Source organism: Phyllopteryx taeniolatus, chromosome 13 (genome assembly GCF_024500385.1).
Source record: "Phyllopteryx taeniolatus isolate TA_2022b chromosome 13, UOR_Ptae_1.2, whole genome shotgun sequence".
NCBI classification, from domain to species: domain Eukaryota; kingdom Metazoa; phylum Chordata; class Actinopteri; order Syngnathiformes; family Syngnathidae; genus Phyllopteryx; species Phyllopteryx taeniolatus.
In genome coordinates, this window is record NC_084514.1 from 7,036,725 (window position 1) to 7,058,463 (window position 21,739).

General features: G+C 40.9%; 1 protein-coding gene across 4 annotated transcripts; it reads right to left on the reverse strand.

The window, feature by feature from the left end:
- Positions 1-1,686: 1,686 nt before the first annotated feature.
- On the reverse strand, positions 1,687-20,792 carry ddhd1a (DDHD domain containing 1a). 4 transcript variants are annotated; one of them, XM_061795456.1, is made up of 14 exons: positions 19,785-20,792; positions 17,611-17,790; positions 14,313-14,414; positions 11,289-11,417; positions 10,857-11,004; positions 9,840-9,949; positions 9,632-9,738; positions 8,660-8,922; positions 7,986-8,061; positions 7,759-7,908; positions 7,076-7,140; positions 6,171-6,343; positions 5,881-6,081; positions 1,687-4,706 (listed from the first exon to the last, which is right to left on the reverse strand). In XM_061795456.1, the coding sequence occupies exons 1-14, from the start codon at positions 20,482-20,484 to the stop codon at positions 4,519-4,521; spliced, it is 2,592 nt and encodes an 863-aa protein (XP_061651440.1). In that variant the 5' UTR covers positions 20,485-20,792; the 3' UTR covers positions 1,687-4,518. The 4 variants fall into 4 exon arrangements, with proteins under 4 accessions (XP_061651440.1, XP_061651442.1, XP_061651441.1 ...); XM_061795459.1 differs by having other exon boundaries at positions 4,542-4,701; XM_061795458.1 differs by lacking the exon at positions 14,313-14,414 and having other exon boundaries at positions 17,620-17,790.
- Between the last annotated feature and the right edge of the window lie 947 nt (positions 20,793-21,739).

The window sequence follows — 21,739 nt, forward strand, 5'->3', positions numbered from 1 at the left end:
TATCTCTTTTCCCTAACTGGTAACACACACACACACACACACGGGTTTCAAGGGTCTGGCATGTGTTGGGAATGTGTGATGTTAACCATAGTGCAGAAAATTCATCGCAACATCAGAATGCAAAAAGAGGGTCTAAAACAGGGGTGTCAAACTAATTTTTGTTCATGGGCCACATTCACTCCAATTAGATCTCAAGCGGGCCGGACCACAATATTTGTGGCTTAAAAATCCAGAAATAACTATTCAAAATTTTCCCCATTGTTTTGGCGCAAATAATTACAAGTACTTTCAGAACATATTCCCATTTATTCATTATTATCTTGTTGCAAATGTCGTTGCAAATCATATGAGCAGTCAACAGTATTATGAATCAGTGAGCGTGCACCATTCAGTTGTGCATCCTTTGTAAATGTATACATAGAAATTGAAGTTGTGGCAGTGCATGGAAAACAAAAAGGTTCCAACAAACCAACCTTTTTTGAAGTGAAGATTTTGACCGAAATTTTGTAATATTCAATGTCTTTGAACATTTCTACAGGAGGTATTTATTTTCGCAGAATTGTAGTGTGAACATGGCACACCAATTTATATTAGTGTGCTCCTGAAACTTGGCATCGTTTGGCCTTCACAAGTGCATCAACGTCATTTAAGTGTTGTCAGTGCACCCTCCAGAAGACAAAATTAGCAACAAAATGTACTTTTATTGAAAAATAGCAGTGAAGGTGTTCTCCATCCCCATGGGCCGGATTGGATCCCCTGACGGCCGGGTCTGGCCCGCGGGCCGTATATTTGACACCATTTTAGCAAGAGGAAAGAAAGGACGACTGGATGCAGGGAGGGAGGAAGTATCAAACAGGATGCAAGGAATGAAGGATGGAAGAATGGAAGGTAGGTAGGTTGGGAGAGGAGAGTGATGGAAGGAAGTAGAGAAGGATGGTATAAGGGAGCAGGAAGAATGGAAGGAAGAAATAATGGAAGGTTGGAAGGAAGGGAATGTGGAGGAATGAAGGTAAGGGAGTGACAGAAGGATGGAAAAAAGGATGGTATGAAAAGGAAGGGAAAAGGGAATGTAGGCAGGCAAAGGGAAGGAAGGTAGAAGGCTGGAAGGAAGGACACAAGGACATGTGACAGTAGGAAAGGATGAAGGAATAATTCAAAGAAGGACAGAAGGAGACAAGAATAGTATAAAAGGAGCCAAGGAAGAAATAAATTAAGGTAGGGAGGAAGGATAGACAGTAGGAAAGAATGAAGGACTAAGGAATAAAGGGAGGAATCAAAGAGGGTAGACCAGAAGGATGGATGGAAGGAATAAAGGGAGGCAGGTTGAAAGGAAGGAAGAATGGAAAGTAGGCAGGGAGGGAGGGAGGATGGATGGAAGGAAGGAAAGAATGACAGAAGAGGAAAGAAGGAGGGATAATGTAAGGTAGCAAGGAAGGATGAAGGAAGGGAGGGTGGAAGGTGGGAATAACAAAGGAATGAAGGAAGGATGGAAGGTTGGAAAGAACACAAGAAAGGCCGAAGGGAGAAAGCATGGAAAGTAGAACAGGGAATGGAACATTACCTAAACGCACGTTTGGGGAAATGTGACGCCAACGGCACATTTTTAACCACGTTGAAAGCCTGAAAGGAGTACTTTTCCTTCAATCCATCATCCAAAGCATACCACATCATTGACAGGACCAAATGACAGGTTAATGGCTTTGTTCCAAAATAAGGAACACCCTTTTAATGACAGGGGATAAATAGTAACAGTGTTTGGATGGAGGTTAGGATCCATTGACAAGACATTTGTTGTTGTTATTGCAAAAAAGCAGGGCAGGGAGAGGTCATAAATCACTCTTTTAATGCACATCCTTCTTTCCAGCTCATCCAATGACACCTATTGCGCGATACTGAACATAATAGTTTAATGTGCCTTTGTTAATAAAAATACACTATCATTGTCAAAATAAAGTCCAGTGGTGTGCATTGATTTAACATCAAGAAAGGCAGTGTGGCTTTCAGTCAACAGGACACACACGACTGATCTATGACACTAGTAGACAATAGTGCATCAGCCCTTGATTGTGCAGAAACAGCACAGAATCTATGCTGTCCTTTTAAGACAGACTTGTATTAGTTTTTGTTTAGCAACATGAAATTCGGTCGACATTTCTATCAGTAGTACTCACAACAAAGCCCCAAACTCTCAAAAAAAGCCTCAAGAACTCGTGCCTGAACAGACACAAGACTGTCATTTTAGGGTCCTATGGGCTATTTTCAAAGGTCCTTAAAAGACGGACCTGTCATAGATATTTTGAAAATCCAGCCCCCAAACCCAGTGTAGTTGAGCCTCATGAAATTTGGTAGCCATGTCTATCAGGAGTGGACTCACAAAAAGTCTCCTATTTTAGCTTGGAGCGGTCACTTTCAAATTGCCAAATTCAGCCTCCTCACTGAAATTCAGTAGATATGTCTATGGTGAGTAAAACCCCAAAAAAGTCTCAAGAAGCTATGCCCCAAAAGACACAGGAAGTCTGCCATTTTGGTTTAGAAATGTTCATCAATCATTTTTGAAAGTCACTTTTATAGACGGCCCCATCCTCAAGCTTTAGTCCAATGGTTAAATTTGAACTTCACATACTGAAACCCGGGCGACACTAAATTGCTAGGGTTTTGAGTTTTTGTCATTGCGTGTGGGTGGAGCATGCCGGCGAGGTTTGATGACTCGCCATAAAACACGAAATTATAATAACTCCACAAGATCGTGATCAAACATCCCTTGATGACTCATACGGAGCCCCTATTGGCAGAAATGTAATACTTAGTACTTTTACATGATTAAAAATCATATAAAGCCCCAATTGTATGTAACGTCCTTTGAAATATATAACATGTTTGGCTGGTTTCAAAAGGCAAACCAGTGTATTCCAACAGGCAGCTGTGTTGCAAAGGCTCCAGACCGGCTTGTACGGGGCGATATGTACTGAAGCACTGGTGCTATGCTAATTAGCTACAGTAGTTCCCAGGTCATACTGGCTATTACACTAAAAATGCGTTTACAGTGGAACCTCTCAAGTGGACTGTTTCATCATGAAAAAGTGATGATAAAAATAGGACCATAGGGAAATGGAGGCCTGGCTGTTAAGTACAATACAGTAATCCCTCACCTATTCATTATTGTTTTTTTTTTGGTACCCTATCCTCCATTATTTACTGAAAAACCCACCAATTCGCATTTTTTTGTGCTCTTTATAACACTGTAAGATGCCACATGATGGCACCAAAGCCCTTTCTAAATAAGAACTGGTCTCAAGGATGTAAGTTGAAGTGATCTTAACTGAGTGACAATTTGGGGAGGAGCAGAGTTTAGCCTGGGTTCTTAGCGGAAGTTAGTAGTTTGCGCGGCACTTCTGGTGCATTTTTAATCAATTCATCTGGAAGCAATTTATCTCCAAGTGTAATGTTGTAAGATGAGGTTGATCGGTATTAAACTGTTTTGTGAACAGAGTTTGTGTTATATTTACAGTTTTAACTATTAAATAACAGACCCTGTAGGGACTGACCTATCGTAATGGTTTGTGAAATATAGGCAATTACAAAATGTTTTAGGGGGGGTGTCAATTATTCAAATTTTTTCGCTATTGATTGAAGGGCTCGGTCGATATCCTCCACAAATAGAGGGGAATAGTTGCATAAGCAAAACATTTAATCAATTACCTATTCAATATTACAGTGTACGGTAGCATTAGCGTTTACGATACACCAGCTTTAAATGTCCTATCTTCCAAGGCAATTAGTTTTACTTTATTGTAATTCTATTTTGTTGCATTCTAGTGATTACAATGAAAAATGTAAACTGTTACATCAAATATTGCAAATTTTCTTTACAGTGAACCTCCTTTTCGAATTTCCGTTAGCCCATTTATGGCATTGCACATTACGTTGGCATTGAGCTAGCAGGCTTTCGTCAGACGAAATTATATGATTTGTATGATTCGAACACCTTGGTGTTTAAATATACAATGTTGTTTTATGTGTCAGTTTTACAGGAAACCAAGTGGGCGTGACAAATAAAAATCTTGACGCAAGCACGCTTGGCATCTTATTTGGAGGGTGTCTTCATTTAGTTTCCTCAAAGTGATGTGTAGTCTCCCATTTAAGAACAGGTGCTAAGGAATACATAAGAGTGTGTTTTAATAAATTTGTTAAGTTTAAATGTGTCTTAAGTATGTGAGAGCAGTAAAACTATATATAAAACAAAATTATATATGATCTCTCTATAACCCAGATTGTCACCTATCCCGGGTGGGTTTGGAACACTGTATATGATTTCCCATGGTGAAAAAATTGTTCTGTTCCACTTTGGAAGTTCCACTGTACTGGAATGAAACTAAATCAGCTTATTAGTTCACAGAACTGGATCATAGGAAAAATATCTGTGTGCATAAAAAACAAGAGAATAGTTTTTCAGTCTAAAAATCAACAACAACAACAACAAAGCAATAGAGAAGGTGAGGGGAGTGGGGGGAGGCGTGTTCAGTCAGGTTCGGGGGTGTCTCCACCTGGGACGGAGGGGGTCTTCCTGTGCTCGTATATGAAGGTGAGCAGGAAGAGGGCGATGTCGTGCGAGCACCAGTAGCCCGTGTGTGACGTGACGGCTGACCAGTAGCGACTTTCCACCAGGCCCTCGCGCAGCTCAAAGTCTATGCGGCGCTCCAGCTGCACTGGGGAAGTACACAAACATAAATGGCGTTAAGTTTTTGTTTGTTGTTTTTAAGGTATGCGAAATGTCTTTTTATGTATACGTGAAATAAAGCACCTGCCTACCGACCTACCTACCAGACGTGCTAACCACTATTCCACGATGTTGCCATTAATATAATTTATTATGTTTTAATTTAATAACATTTTTAAAAACTTTTTAAAATCAATTCCTTACTTAAAAAAATACAAAACAATTTTTTTTTATTTCTTATGAAAACTAAATTGATATCTGTAATATTTATGAGGGTAAAATCAGTAGCAATGATATGCATTATTTAATTCATATTTAAATTAAAATTTGACACTATAGTGGCATTGCTTTTTATTTTTTTTAAATCTTTATCTAAAATACAAATGTTTTTGTTTTACGGATTTATCAGACACAGATACGTTAATCACTATTCCACCAATCTGCCATTTATTATACTGTATGTTTGATTTACTAAATGTATTAATTTGTTATGAATTGCTTTTTAAAACATTTTTTTAAAAGGTTTTTTTTTTTTACTTTTTGGGACTAAAATGTAATTTTATATTTCAATTATATAGAAATCATAGCAATAATAGTATATAGTATATAATAGTGCTCAATTCATGTTTATTATTTTGTTTTTGATTAACTAAATTTTTGAATTTTATTGAAAACTCAAACATATATATATATATATATATATATATATATATATATAATACACACATACACGCACACACACTATGCGTTTTATATTAAAATTTTACATAATACTTGAAATGCTTTTTAATTCTTTTAATCTAAAACAAATTTTGTTTTCTTTTTTTAAGAGTAAAATACATTTTACTGTATTTTTAAAATACAATAAGCCAAACTATCTTTATTAATGCTCGTCACCAAACGGCCGTTGTTACTAAAATTAAATTAAACATTGAATCCATTTTTTTTTGTTTTTAATTCCCTATTTTTGATGCGATCCTAAAATTGGGATTATGAAAAATCCTTCTTTGTTTAAATTTTAGATTAAAAAACAATATAATCTGTCTTTTTTTCATTTTCGAGTGCCAAATGAAAATGGAATGAACGAATGCCATGAAAGAAGAAGAGCCTGTGATGGACCTTGGCAGTAGCACAGTGAATGGGGGCGTATGCTAAATACTCACATGAGACATCTGCGGTGGGCGAGGTGGGCCGGGCCAAGGTGGAGAGGCCATATGCCGACTGGCTCTCGGTGCGTTTCTGTTGCTCGTCGTCTTCGGGGTTGGACCCACCCTCCAGTCCCACAGAGACAGAGGGTTGGCTGTTGGAGCGCGAGAAGCGGGAGAAGAGAATGCCACCGATGCCCTTCCCGATACTCGCTGCTCCTAAAGAGGAAAGGAGAGAAAGAGGGGAAAGTTAGCCTTAGTTCTTCATACGCAGGATAGCAGCGGATGATTAGGTGCTGATAATTTACCCAGGATGCTGGCCTTGCCTAAATTGGTAATAGACTCTCCGTAGTGTCTCCGGGGGAGGACGGGAGAAGTGCTCGGACTGGGGATGCTCTCTGTGTCCGACGTCGGCTCCTTAGTGAGGTTGAGGAATGTGGGCCGCACCTCATCGTAAGGTGCCGGGTTGGTGGCACTACACCTGCAAAGGTTTCATCAACTATACAGTGGATCTAAAAAGTCTACAAGCCCCTGTTCAAATGCAAGGTTTTTGTGATATAAAAAAGGGGGGGACCAAAATAATTTCAAACCTTTTTCCACAATGAATATGACATATAACATGTGCAACTTAATTGGAAAAAAAACATTTTTTTTTAAAGAGGGGAAGTAAAAATACCAGATTATGTGGTATGTTGCTTGGGATGTGGCAGTGTCTTACCAGGCCTTGAGGCGAATATCTAGCATGTTTGATAGTTTTCGCCCTGTAAGGTAAAAAAAAAAAAAAAAAAACTCCCTGTGTGTGCTACTTGAGCAGTGACCAATCAAAACGCATCCACCGTCGCCTCTAAGGCTCTGGACAATGGCACTGTAAGATGCGACTACAAAAAATGTTTGGAAAAGCATACTAAAAGAGTTTGAATGTGACTGATTCATTTTGAACACAGCCAGCCATATCGCCAGTGATAAGAACGTGTGCACACTTGTGCAACCACATTATCTCAGTTGTTTATTTTTACTTACCTGTTCTAAAATATTTTATTTTTTTCAACTGAGTTCTACTGGTGACGGGTCAGATTAATGGTGGAATAAGTTTTTAAATGATTTAACTAATTTTTCTTATTTCACAAAAACTTGACATTTGAACAGGGGTGTGAAGACTATTTATATCCCCCGGAAATGGCTTGATCTCGTGTTATTGCCACATAAGTCTTACCAGTGTATTTGCACTGGCGCAATGTTGCTGTAGTGTTTGAGGATGAGGGGCTCCAGTCTGTAGGCCTGAAAAAGACCAGAAAACTTGAGTTAATATCCCACCATAAGAAATTCTGGAACAGAATTATGACATTTTGATGATCATCGATGAAAGCTATAGTGTATATTTACACAACTACAATGTTTAAAAAATGTATATACATAGTTCAGTGTTTTTTATCTCATTGTTTAGAATTTTTTCTCAATTTTTTAAAAAATGTGTATTTTTTTTTATTTTGTATTTTTGCCAAATATTTTGTATATTTGTAAAAAATTTATTTTTTTCCTTATTTTATGTATTTATTTTTATAATATTTTTTTAATTTCCTAATTATTTCTTTTATTTGTGTAGTTTTTATTTCAACATGCTTTGGTCTAGTTGTTTAAAATTAAAAATTACTTTATAATATTTTATTATTTTTGTCTAAAATTTTGTCATACCAGTTTTTATTTTTTATTTTTTTTGTATTTATTGTTTTGCATCCAAGATTATGGGTTCTGCACTTATGTTTCTTAACACAAATCCATGTGTGACGATAGCGTCTATGATAAGCGGTGATAACAGCTACTACCCGTTTTTTTCTTCTTTCTTTCTAATGTCCTATTTAAAGTAGGCGCTAATTTATAGTATTTGAGCCAACTGACCACAGGGTCCGTCGGGTGGAAGACATTGAAGAGGTGACTGCAGATGGACGTGGGAAGAATGTGGTCTTGGTGGCAGCTGGTACCGGGCCGGATGCCCCTCAGTGCCAGAAAGACGGCCAGAGGAGAACCCATGCAGAAGAAGTTTTCCACCTAAAAAAAAATAAGAAAGAGATATAACTTAATTAACAAAATACATTTTAGCTGTAACATCATTGACGTGTGCAAACCTTAAATTTGAGTGCAGGAGGCGCTGACGGTTTGGAGGCTTCCAGTGTTAAAAGTTGATTCTCCAACTCTTGTAATCTGTAAAGGAATATAAAATACACCGACTTGCTGAGTCACAGGAAGTCTGTTATTACACAGAGTGGACAAGTGGTGGTGCAAGTCAGCTACAATGTGCAAATGCGCAGCCCAGCGTCAAGACTGAGATTTGATATACAGTTCTCATTGTATTTTCGTCTCGTATGTATTAGTAATATTTTTACAAATTTTTCTCAATATTTTTATATTTCTATGTAAAAACATTTTAATTTAATTGTAGTATTTTTGTATTTTTCATATAAATGTGGTATTTTGGGGTTTAATATTTTGTATTACTTTGTTCAATTTTTAATTATAATGATTTTCCTAATAGTTTTTTTCTGGCTAACATTTTCTAATTGTGTATTGTTCCATCAATTTTTGTTTTTTAAACTACATTTTCCATCCAATATATTTGTCCAATTTTTCGGGTCTGTTTTTGTAGAATATTCCATTTAATATTTTGTGCATTTCTTTTCATTTTTGAGTATTTTTTTAAAAAAATGGATGGATGGTTGTTAATAATAATAATAATAATAATAATAATAATAATAATAATAATAATAAACCCGTATACATAGCGTTAGAAAGTGAGTCATACCTGTTCCTGGTGTGCCGCAGTTGTTCCAGCAGATGCCTCTCCTCGTACGACATCCAGTGCATGCGCAGCTCCTCCTCCACGGCGTGGTGCTCCTGAAGGCAGAAGCGCACGGGGTCCCAGCCTGTCATGATGTCGTACGTGATCACGCAGCCCAGCGAGTGCGACACGATGGACACTTTGCCTCCCCTCTCCTCAAAGTCGGGGTTGCGCGAGCAAAACAGGCTGTACAGTCTGTTCAGCTCCTGTGTCAGTCCCTTAGTGATCTGAAGGAAAGGATCAAAAAAGTCACGTGACTTCTTGCCTCACGGCTTTCCTGCCTTGTGCACAACCACTTGCTAAAAACTTCCTCTGAATAAACAATTTGAATGGCTGTACTTGGCTCACATGGAAGTGGTGTGATGCACGCGACTGGATTATTTCCTTGGACTTCTCACCGTTTGCCCCCCTCACATGCACCCACTTGCAAAAAGCTGCTCTGAATAAACAATTCCTTTGTCTGAAGCTGTACCACATGCAATAGGTTGCAGTGCTCGTAATGGATCGGTGTGTTTCCTTGACCACCACTTGTTCGCCTTGCAGAGACCCACTCGCAAGTTTGAATAAATGATTCGATTGGCTGGAGTAGTGTCATGAGGGAGGAGTTAGAATGCATGCAATTGGTCTGTATATTTCCTTGGCTTCTATCCTCACTGCTTGCTCACCGAGAACACACCCACTCGCAAAACGTTGCTCTCTATGAACTATTATATTGCCTGAGACTTGACTTACTGTGCTTGCACGATGGGTATATGGATTTCCGGGACTTGGTTCTTCACCGCTTGTTTCCCTTGCACACACCGACTCGCATAAAAAGTTGCTCCCAATAAACCATTTGATTGGCTGGTATTGTGTGTGTCAGTCCATTTCCTTGACTTTTCTCTTTTCTTGACTTTTTTCAATTGGTCTATAAGCATGTATGTGACTTTCACTTACCTCATCACGGTAAAGAGGACTGTTGTAGTACATAATGTCCATGGCACTGCTGTTGAGAAGGTCTCTCAGGCCTCTCAACTTGTCTGGTGTAATGGAGTCCACGGTATCTATAGAGACAACCCACCGTGTATAAGCAAGGTAGGGGCAACATTTACTCAGTATTGCTAGTTTAATATTAACCTTCTGAATGCACAATGAAATGACAAACCTCCATCCAGAGCCAGTTTGGAGCGCCACTCCACAGGAAGGAACTCCACATGCTCATCATTGTGCTCTGAAAAGTGCTTCTCCTCCATCTTCCTCACACCTTCCCTCAACCTGAACAACAGCAAATGGGATGTAGGGTGTCACAGAACAGACTGCATTTTATTTTGGAGGTTTGGCTGTATGAAAACAACAGGAAGTGGTTTGACCCGCCACGTCGACGTTTCCTCTTTGCTGAGGAAGGTGTTGGAGAATAATCCCGATGTAACCACTAGTAAGGCTTAAAGTGCTCTGCGGCTCGACTTGGTCTACTTTACCTGCTTAGCCGGCCTAAGCCTCAGGCGACGGCCTGACTATCTTTGTGACACACAGACACACGTCTTGGTTTGGCTACAGCAGGGTTTCCTATAGGACAGGAGCCAAAATGGTTCTCCCGTAATATTTTAATAGGGTCGCAGACTCATGATTTCAGGTTTTCTTGTTATAAATGCAATGCCTGTTGGATTTCGTTATCATGTACCGTATATACATGCTGTGGTAATACATGTTAGATTTGTACATTAGGGTCCAAATTGGAACCAAACGTATCCAAATTTGATACAAATTGGAACTAAATTTCGGTTCAAATTAGAACTACATTTGCGTAGAAATAAGAACCAATTTTGCACCCAAATAGAAACCAAATATGCATCCAAACTGGAATTAAATTAGATCCTTATTTTGGATCTTCATTTGAAGAAATTTGGGAATTTAGTGTAATTAAATTTAGTGTAATTAAATTAAGTGCATCCCGAAGTCAGATAAGTAGATGTGTGGCGATGGATAAAATAGTGGAAGTGACAGTGTGTGAAACTTCACACCCCTGTCCCAGCAAAATGACGCTGTCCGGCTTCTGTTACGGCTCTGATAGTGAAATATTGCCAGGTTGACTTCCCCTACATTCCATGAAAGAACACCGGCACGGAAACAAGGCAGAAAAATATCTGCTTTACATGCAGTGCAAAAGAGGACTAAAACTCACATTGCAGTGTTTTTGATAATACGTCCCTGGTCCATCTTCTGCCCGATCCCATGTACCACAAAGACAATGTGTGTGGTCTGTGGGGGTCTGTCCTCTGGAGAGGCCTCCTCCACGTAACCGCGGTGCAGCCGGGTTCCGCTGCTGGAGGCTGGGAGAGAATACGGCAGGGTTGGGGTTGTGTTTTCACATTTACATTGTTATGCTATGACCGTGGACCTGTTGTTTGGCAGCAATTCACACAGTGACGCACTGGAGTCTCTATTTAATCTACAGTCATGTGCTATGAACAAGGTGATAAGCGGCAGTGAAAATTTCTGTTGGTTGGATTGCATTAGGAAGGATTTCAAGGAGGAGTTTGAGGACTCAAGATTACAACCATTAAACAAATCAAGACATCCTAACTACGGAAACTACTTCCCGAGAGAGACAGACCTTTGGAGAAGCCCAGTTTCTGCGTGACAGTGCGAGCGATTTTGGACGTGGTGGCATCACTGTAGAGGTAGACCTCGTCCACACTGTGCCAGTCCACATGGGTCCGACTCAACTTCAGGCTGTGGATTGCTGCAGAATCGGGGTGGTGGGAGACAGCGGAGTGAAGGCATGTTAAGAACGGGATCAACATGGTTTATTCTGAAAAGACACAGGTGAATACAGGAGAGGTAAACACAAGAGTTGTGATTGTATTGACAGGACAAATGCAGTCCGAGGGACTGATTTGTATTTGGAAGAAAATTAGGAACAAGACAGTCAATTCTTGCTTTTCTGTCCCGTATTTACGTGCTTGTAATGCGATGACAGAAGTAAGGAAGACAAAAATTCCCCAGTCAGACGCTGATTTGACATGCAATTGATGACATAATCAACAAACTGATGGTTTGCTATAGAGTTTTGCACTTCCTTGTTATAGAGTGTAAAAGGAAAGGGGAAGACAAAAGTGTTGACTGGACTGGCAACCAACCATAAACCATTCAAACTTAATTTGTTAAAAATGCCGCTATCTTTTCTTTGAAGAATAGGCATGCAGAAAAGGGGAAGTGTGAACAAGAGAACCAGATGTCGAAGCACCACGGTCATAGGAGTAACTTTCACATTCTCTCAGCATTATAAAGGCATTGGTGAAATTGCAGGACCGTGAATGAGAGGAAGTCCTTTGTGGAAGAAGAAGTAGATTCCAGCCTGCTGCTCTCAAAGGCTAAATAGTAACAAGGAGGTCATACTGATGGCTCCAAACAGAGGAATAAAATCGCCTCAGAAGTAGCCAGGGTGTACGTTAGATAGGCTGTGAGAGACTGTTAACTATTCTATGACAGTCCCAGCCTCACCTATGGTCACAAAGTTTGGATAGTGACCAATAGATTGGAAACCGAGGACCTCTTGTATTTCGTGTTGCACTGAATGTCTCCCGGTTGAGCCAGATCCAGTCAAGAGGAGACCTTGAGGCAGACCTGGAACACAAAAGAGGGACAATGCCTCGACGCTGACCTGGGAAGACCTCGGTATCCCAGCGGTAGAAAGAAAGCAGGAATCCTACTCTCTGGGTGACTCGGATAGCAGCAGCTACTCCGTCCTCTCGGCTTGGGACTGGAATATGAGACCTCCATGGATGGATGTTGGGGCACTAGTCAGGAATCCAACCCATGGCAGTTCCATAAAAGGCAGTACTAAACTACCAGTGTAATTGGAGTTATGCAAGTAACCTAAAGAATTAGTCCGATAGGAGGACATAGCCCAGAGACCTCTCATTTTCGTTGAGGGTCAGGTGGTCCAGAAGTAGCCCAGTAGGCTGTACAACACATTGGGGGGCTCTGTAATCAAGGGCCACAATGGCTTCCCTCTTCAGTTCATCCCATGTATTTGGATCTCTACCAAGAGCTTTGTTCATCACTTTTACTGTGGAAGGGGAGCTGGTGACAGCAGTTCATTAAATGTAGGATGGATGAGAGCAAGTATAGGTAGCAATGAGATTGAATAGATTTGATTTGGCTAGACAAAACCAGGCACATTCCATGTAAGCATGTACTACTAGATGTCACATATGTAAACATGTGTTGTAAGCATGTGTTCTACATGTCATGTTTCATGTAAGTGTGTGTTCTACCTGACGTCAGATATACACTATATTGCCAAAAGTATTTGCTCACCTGGCTTGACTCACATATTAATTTAAGTTACATCCCATTCCTAATCCATAGGGTTCAATATGATGTCGGTCCACCCTTTGCAGCTATAACAGCTTCAACTCTTCGGGTAAGGCTGTCCACAAGGTTTAGGAGTGTGTTTATGGGAATTTTTTATCATTCTTCCATAAGCACATTTGTGAGGTCACATGCTGATGTAGGACGAGAAGGCCTGGCTCTCAAACTCAGCTCTAATTCATCCCAAAAGTGTTCTATCAGGTTGACGTCAGGACTCTGTTCAAGCCAGTCAAGTTCGTCCACACCAGACTCTGTCATCGATGTCTTTATGGACGTTGCTTTGTGCACTGGTTCACAGTCATGTTGGAAGAGGAAGGGGCCAGCTTCAAACTGTTCCCACAAAGTTGGGAGCATGGAATTGTCCAAAATTTCTTGGTATGCTGAAACATTCAGGGTTGCTTTCACTGGAACTAAGGGGCCAATCCCAGCTCTTGAAATACAACACCACACCATAATTCCCCCCTCAGCCAAACTTTACACTTGGCACTATGCAGTCAGACAAGTACCGTTCTCCTGGCAACCACCAAATTCAGACTCGTCCATCAGATTGCCAGATGGAGAAGCGTAATTCGTCACTCACCAATGCTCTAGAGTCCAGTGGCGGCATGCTTTACACCACTGCAGCAGACTCTTTGCATTGCACTTGGTGATATATGGAAGCTGGATGGGTGAGCTAATACCTTTGGCAATACAGTGTATATTGAACGTTTAGTAAAACGTCTGAGTGTTCTATATGTCACGTCTAAGTAAGCGTGTTATATGAAATGTCATGTAAATGTGGTCTCAAACACGACATGTTTTATCCAAGCGTGCTATAAATGTCACATATGTGTGTTCTACTGAATATGATATACATACACTGTTATCTTATACATTCAAATTCAACATCAAATTCTACCGTACCTATGCGTATGTTCTACAGGTCATGTACAGGATATGTAAGCAAATATTACATGTCATGTAGACGAGGGATAGTCAGTATCACCATGATTTATGCAAACCTATCAAACCTAGGAAAGCGACAGAAAGAGCAGGAGCACCATACTTTAGGTCACAGCACAAAAGGGGAAGTTCTAGCAACTAGGCCCAGTTATGGCTACACTGGATAACTGAGCCTAGGACTAGATCTAAATATTAGCTCAATAAAGAGGAATCTAGTCTCACAAAGTCCAAGGCTCTACGGGGTTTGAGAGGATAGAAGCTTGTGGGTTGATATAAAGAGACTGAAAAGAAAACTGGTCTTTTTTTTTTTTTACAGTACCTTGGCAGCGTTTGCGCTTGTGACATGTCGCTCTAGCGTTCGTCTGATATCCGCTCCATTTGAACAGAAAGTGGAGGTAGAAAGGGGGCAGGTGGGAGAGGACTAACAACCAAGAGAGAGTGAGTGACAGCCATTGACACTGCCTACCCCGGTCATTGCTGTTCAACAAGTCAGTCGAGTGGCGTTGCTATCAGATTACTACTGGGGCCATGATAGAACAACTCAGTATTGTTGCCTACTATCAAGCCTGATGGTCTGATATGCAGCGCTGCTTGACACATGCCAAAGATGACCAAGGTAGTGACTGTAGAAATTAGGTTAATACTGTACTTAGCAATTAGCATGGCATTTGCACCACATCCTAAAAGCAAAACATAACAGGTTATTATACAGTGGTACCTTGACTTAAGAGTGCACCAATTTATGAGTTTCCAAGTTATGAGCCATTACAAGGTAATTTCTTTGCTCTGTGTTGGAAGCACAAATTTGAGGTAGAAGCGAGCTCCACATATGCTACAAAACAAAAAAACGGAGCATTTAAGGTACTGTCATGGCCTTACATGTGGGCAAGGGGAGCTACAGTCATCGATGCACTTTCACCCATTTATTGAACCCTACAAAGCCACACATCTGACACACGGATACTACAGTACATATAGTAATTACACTTTATGAAACAACTCGTTACTTTTTATTTCTCTTATTCTTTTATTTATTAGTTGCTATGTTATTCTATTATCATCATTGTGCTATTCGCAGGGGATATGGAATGAGCCCTGCCGCGAATTGAGAAAATCAGCAAGAAATTGAAGCCCCCATAAAACGGTTTATATTGCGCTGTAACTGCCTATAGATGCTACAAGATGGCCCCAAAGGCCCACTTTTGTCTAAATGAAGGTTCTCAACTCACTTCAACAGTACCTTGGCACTGAAATATCTTCAGATTGTACCAAATCGGCGCTGTTATAATTTTTTTTTTCATTTAACCTTTTTTTTTTTCCATCCAAGGCAATTGAGAACAGATTATCATTTGCAATGCTGAACTGGCTACAGACAGCAGAAGTATTATTATTGCTTTGGCTGAGCACAAAAACAGTGACGAGGTGAGTTTTTTTTAGTAAATAATCTAGGATACATAGGTTCCCCCCCAAAAATTAGCAAATACAGAACCGTGATTATGCGGGGATTAACTGTATAGTTGCTATTTAACTTTATTAAAAACACGACAAAATTATTATTTTTTTTTTTATTAATGGCAATTGAATTCATTTCAATGGGGAAAATTGATTTGATACACAAGTAAATTGACTTACACGCTTGGTCAAGGAATGATTTAAACTCTTAAGTAAAAGTACCGCTGTATCGTATGTTAAAGAGCACAAATACATCAATAAGTACTATCGTCATAAATTGCACTCAAAAAGTCAGGTCAATGTCAACTGCAAGGAGATATCTGGGTTTGACATTTTAAAACGCCTAACCGGCATAACGCAACTAAATAATCGATTTCTATGCGAACTCAGCCGCCAGTTTTTGTAAATGTCAGCGGCGTCTTCTTTGGCTGAGGTGAAAAGGCTGACAATGAGAGAAAGACCTGCGGAGTACACAGGAAGTAAGCCATGAGGGGGAGTCCACTGGGCTTTTAAAGCCATTAAAGAGTTGATGGGCTATGTGAAGATACCCACAATTTATTCAAAAACTAACTATGCAGCCACATCACAGATGTTGAGATTTTGGAATTTATATGTAGGTGACGAAACCTCTGCCAGTCTCAAAAGACGTGAGTTATGCTTTTTCTTTGATTTTTGTTTGTGTTTTTTGGGGATCAAGGACGATTCCATTGTCACTAGGCATTATGGTGTTAAGGTTTTATTATTCAACAGTGGTTAACTTCCTTTTATAATTGCTTGATAGACAGTTTTTATTTTGCCCCCATAATGGCCTAATGACAACACGGTGGTGGTTAGCACATCTGCCTCACACACAGGTCTGAGGTTTGTAGGTTGAAGCTTTCTTCAGGTACTCTGGCTTCCACACACATTCCAAAAACATGCATGTTAGGTTCATTGAATTCTCCATAGGTATGAATGGTTGTTTGTGCCCTGTGATGGGCTGGCGACAAGTCCAGGTTCTACCTGGCTGAATTCAACCAAATGTCAACATTCTAACAGTTGGTATGTTAAGACCTGGCTATATAGCCACGTGAGTAGAGAAAGGGCCAAGGCTGACTGATAAGGGGTTTGCCTTTTGTCCCATAATCAGATGCTATTGCTTAAGAGAACAGATCCAATACTAACTTGCTAGCAGTTCCTGTCTATGGTTATCACTAGTGCTTGGACTTGCACCCTAACACCCCATTTGCTATTCGTATTGCCAGTAACGTATGATGAGCAAATCACAATCGAATCACTACTCCTTGTACTATTCCAAAATAATAGTCTAACTAATGAAAAATCCAATTTGATGAATTTAAAACTATCTATTGGACCGGTAAGAGAGTACGCTGGCACATTTTGAGTGATTTGTTATAGCTTCTGCGTCTCCGTACAGGAAGGTTTTTCTTTTTAGTTTAAAATGGCTTACTTTAACCAGGATCCCCCGCCATAGCTTGGCCACAGGTAGAATCCCGGGTCAGTTTTGCGCTCGTCGGTGCCACAAATGCTAACGGAGCGGAGTAAGTTGCCGCCTTTCAAACTAGTGTGCTGCTGCTTAGAAGAAGAAGAAGATGCTGGCAACCGAGCCGCTCTAGCGTCACTGTATTGGATTAATTTTCTCCCATTTAATCTGCTGCCATGCCGTGGTTGCCTTCTCCGGCAATGGCTCTTCTTCGGCTTCCATTGTGGGGCCTCCATATTATCCATGCCCATCCAGGTCATTGGAGAGCTGGGCTAAAAGCATGCCTCTGTCAGCGGAGAGTTTTTTTTATTTTATTTTTTTTATCTTGGTGAAGCTAAAAGGCATACATGCGCTGAAGCAATGCAATAATGGTGGTGACTGTCACAGTATTACAGCGCTTGTCAGAATAAAGTAAGAACAATTTTTTTTCTCTGACTTGTTTTGATTCAAATGCAAAAATTCTGATTCAGGATTATTTCTCATTGGGATTTGCAAGTCAATCAGAATCACCACTGATTTGTTCGTAGCGCTAGTTATCACCACCTGTAACGAAGTTAACCAATATCACAATTTTCCTCTTTGCCATCACAGGTACCTACGGAAAAGCTAAACAACAATGCAACAACAACAAAAGCACAGGTTCCACTTTACTTGATCTATAAAGTGTACAGTAATGGCTCACCGTCTTTACCATCGACGGTCCTGACAACCATGTCGCTGGCGTCGAAGGTGTCCTGCGTCTGCTGTCCATGGAAATGGCTGAGGTGCTCGCTTTCGATGAGGTCACTCTCATCCTCCTCTAAGGGCAGCCATGTGCCGTCGATGAACCACTGACCTCGCAGCACCGGAATATGGTCTTGCTCTGCAAAACAAAACAAAAAACAAAAAAAAGAATGAAAAAAAATCTCAACCAATTAATATCATAAGGTGGTTGCAAATAGCTTTACTTATACTGAATTAGGATGTATACCACTGTGTTAGAGGTCTGTATAAAAAATAAATAGAGCCTAAAATGCAGATGGCATCTGTAAAGCTTTTCTAGAAAGGGTTGACTGTAATTTAACTCAGACAAATCCAGCAGGGCCAAGTCTCAGTGGCTAATGGAGTTCCGCCAGCTGTGATTAGTCTCGCACAATCAGTCCGCTGCTTAGTCTCGCACAATCAGTCTGCTGCTGCGGTAACTAATGACAACAAGGAAAATAATAATAATACAAGCACGTGGATCAAAGGATATTTAAACGAAGAGCACACCTGCTAATCACCATCTTTACAAGGTGACGAATGAGACTGATGTACAACCGCAAAGAGCATAGCATGTTAAATCATAACAAGATGGGCAGCTGGCAGGGGAACATCACAACTCTAACAAAAATGTGTAAAGGCTTGTTTGTTAAGCTCTTCAGGCCAGATACGATAATAATGCTTTGTGTCTATGTAGTACCGTTTCAGTATATCAGCTCTTCAAATGAATACACTCTTGGCTTAAAGGGGAAATACAACGGTGCCTTGAATTACGGGTTTAATTTGTAAATGACTTAGCTCGTAAGTCAATTTACTGATGTAACAAATACATTTCCCCCATTGGAATTAAGAAACAATTTGACAAGAGTAATTCGGCGCCTTGGTGCTGACTCCATCAGGGGAAATACAATTGTGCGTCCTACATTGTATGTGCCCCCTGACTGTGGCTGGTCCGGGTCAAATTTGACCTGTGTCTTCTAAAATGGATTTTATGAAATACCAGTGTGTGTGTGTTCAGTCAAGGAAAATGGTGGTTATGGTGGCTATCTTGAAACTGTGAAAGTGTGCATGCCATAAATGTGTGAATTTGTTATGGGACATTGTTACCAGAGTTCAAGAGGGAGCTTGAAACAGCCCAGAGAATGTGTGTGACCAGCACATTTGCCCAGGTTCCTGCAGAGACATGCACCTGCTGGTCTTTGAAGGGTCACTGGGGAATCGTGCAACAGTAAAAGAGTCGAGGTCATGAATATGTGTAATTTTATGGGACAATGGGAACTGTGATAACAGGGGAGTCTGAAACAATCCCCAAAACTGTCCGTGTTTCCACCACATTTGCACAGATTCCCGCAGAAACATGAACCTTTTGGACTTTCAAGAGTCATGGCGGAATCGAGAAATAGTGAAATAATCCAAAATGTGTGCATGGATAATGAACAGTATGTAAGGGAAGTAAGCGATTTTCAAAGTGTGGTATGCGGGTTACCTCTCACCGTAGGAGGAAGGGGGAAAAAAAACAGTACAGTTCATCCATCCATCCATTATCTGAGCCGCTTATCCACACAAGGGTCGCGGGAGCGCTGGAGCCTATCCCAGCTATCATTGGGCAGGAGGCGGGGTACACCTTGAACTGGTTGCCAGCCAATCGCAGAGCACATATAAACAACCATTCACACTCACACCTACGGGCAATTTAGAGTCTTCAATCAACCTACCATGCATGTTTTTGGGATGTGGGAGGAAACCAGAGTGCCTGGAGAAAACCCACGTAGGCACGGGGAGAACATGCAAACTCCACACAGGTGGAGCCGGGGATTGAACCGGCAGACACTCTAACCAGTCGCCCACAGTACAGTTCAGTTCAGTGTTATTCTTTTGCATTTTCCTAAATTTAGATGCAATGTTAATGTTCAAACTGTGCATATTGTTACAGTGGTTACAACTATATTAAATGTACTTTTTAGGAATAAAATTTAAAAACCCACATTTTGGATGAAACAGGCCTACTAGACGACTGTATGTTGCTCATGATGGTGGGACTTGAAGGGCTAAGAATGTTTTGAGGGGATACTTGGTCTCACAAGTTTGAGAACCACTAGTTTAAGGGATACTTACGCTTCCAGTAAACAGGGTAGCATCCTCTTTCTCTGACGTCCACCTCATAGAGTCCTCCACGCACACACACAGGCTCCACACGGACGTCAATGCTGTCAGGGTCCCTCTCATCCGTGCTCATGGACGGCGTGGATGTGTTCAAGGACCCCTGGTCTCCGAGGACGCCAATGGTTCGTGTCTCCACTGACACTTCTCCGTTGACTTCCACCGGGGGGCTGGTCGCACCGGGGCTGAGCTCGCTGTACTTCCGATACATGAGCTCGATGTTAAGCGAGTCGTGTCCCACGAAGGGCTTCCACGTCTTCTTGTCCTCCTTGTAGAACCAGCGCGCCTCCTCGGGACCCAGCTCGGCCACCACGTCGCCGAAGTGGTGCCTCGAGCTGTTGGAGCGCGACCGCTTCCGTCTCTCGAACAGCGGGCCCTCGCCGTTGACGTCCCCCACGTAGGGTGAGGCGCCGGGCGGGAAGCTGAGATCCTCCAGGAGACGGAGCCCGTTCCGGTCGTCGTCCGGCGCGTCCAGTCCGGGCTGGACGGACGACATCCCGGGCAGCACGGCTTCATCCATGGGGCTCATGTCATGACAACACCCGCACTCATCGCTACCCACCGAGTGCCACTGTTTATTGTTATTATTAGCCGCCGTCTCTCCCTCCGGGGGACATTGTTTCTCTTTTAAAGACGTAATGTCACAATTGTTCATAACTACTTGAGCCACTTAAGCATCACTACTCCGGCTCGAGCTAGGTAGCTAACGAGCTAGCCGCTGCTAACGAAGCCGGTAGAAGTCCGACGCTAGCTTCTAAGCGAGTCTTCCTTACGGGTCTATGTCAACTTCAAACCTTTTATTTTCACCACTTTCCCCCTTTAATCCATCGTGCCGGCCACTTTGCGGTTATTTTACTTTTAACCGTCCACGAGGAGTTTCTTTCGGTAAATTCAAAGGCAGCAATCGTAGTCGTCCATAGTGAGCGGAGCCGAGTGGCGCGCGTTCGCAGTTTGACAGCTGACGCATTGGCACGGGAGCGCGCACGTCGAAACCACGCGAACGTCCGACGTCGTGTTCTATCCGCAAGATGGAGACAAACAACCAATAGTGACAGAACTGCAGTAACACATCTGACCGCCAGATGTCGACAAAGACCGTTTGATAAGATGCTACCATTTCCCCACCCCCCCCACTCCCCCACACTCAGACATAACAGACGGATAGAGGTTTTTAAAGTATGAAACCACAAAAATATCGTCACAGAGCTCTGACATCACTCCACGAATAAAGTAGATTTTTTTTCTTCAACAAAAGGTGTATATTTTAATTAATACGGTCCCTTTTTTAAACTATAAATGAATTTTTTACAGTACAAGATGCATAATATTATGAGACTAAAAGTGTATATTGAAAATCCAATATTTAACTTTTACTTAAATATCACAATATTATGACTTTATCTTAAAAAAAATACATCTTTCTTTTCTTAGAATTTCGGATTTTCATCCTGACAAAATACGCGTTTGTTCTTGTAAAGATTTACTTTTTTTTCTTGAAAAAAAATATTAATTTGTTATCATCTTGAGAAATGGTGAATTTGTGGTGAATTTATATAATTTCTTCATTAAATTGGGAATTTTTTCATGAAAAAAATTGGAATTCTTAAACATTTTGAAGTTAGAATGGTTTGAAAAGTAGAATTGTTTGGCGTGTTGGAACATTTTGAAGTCAGCATAGTTTGCATTCTTTGAGCAATATGAAGTGAATTTGTTTAATTTCTACTTTAAGATGGGGAGTTTCTCAGGGAAAATGTGGAATTCTTCAAAAAGTAGGATTTTTTTGGAGTGTTGGAACATTTTGAAGTGAATGGTTAAAATTAGTTGAGAAATGGTGAATCTGTTACATTTTTCCATGACTTTGTATGTTTTTTCCCCTTGTGGAACATGTATAATTATGAGAAAAGTGGGAA

Bases quoted from the DNA above. Each gene is read 5' to 3' on its own strand.
- ddhd1a (XM_061795456.1), bottom strand. From the start codon at position 20,484: ATGAACAATTGTGACATTACGTCTTTAAAAGAGAAACAATGTCCCCCG. The intron at 7,141-7,758 runs GTCAGTTGGCTC...GGTCTTTTTCAG, and splicing joins TCCACCCGACGGACCCTGTG to GCCTACAGACTGGAGCCCCT. The intron at 6,344-7,075 runs GTAAGACTTATG...AAACCTTTGCAG, and splicing joins GCGCCAGTGCAAATACACTG to GTGTAGTGCCACCAACCCGG.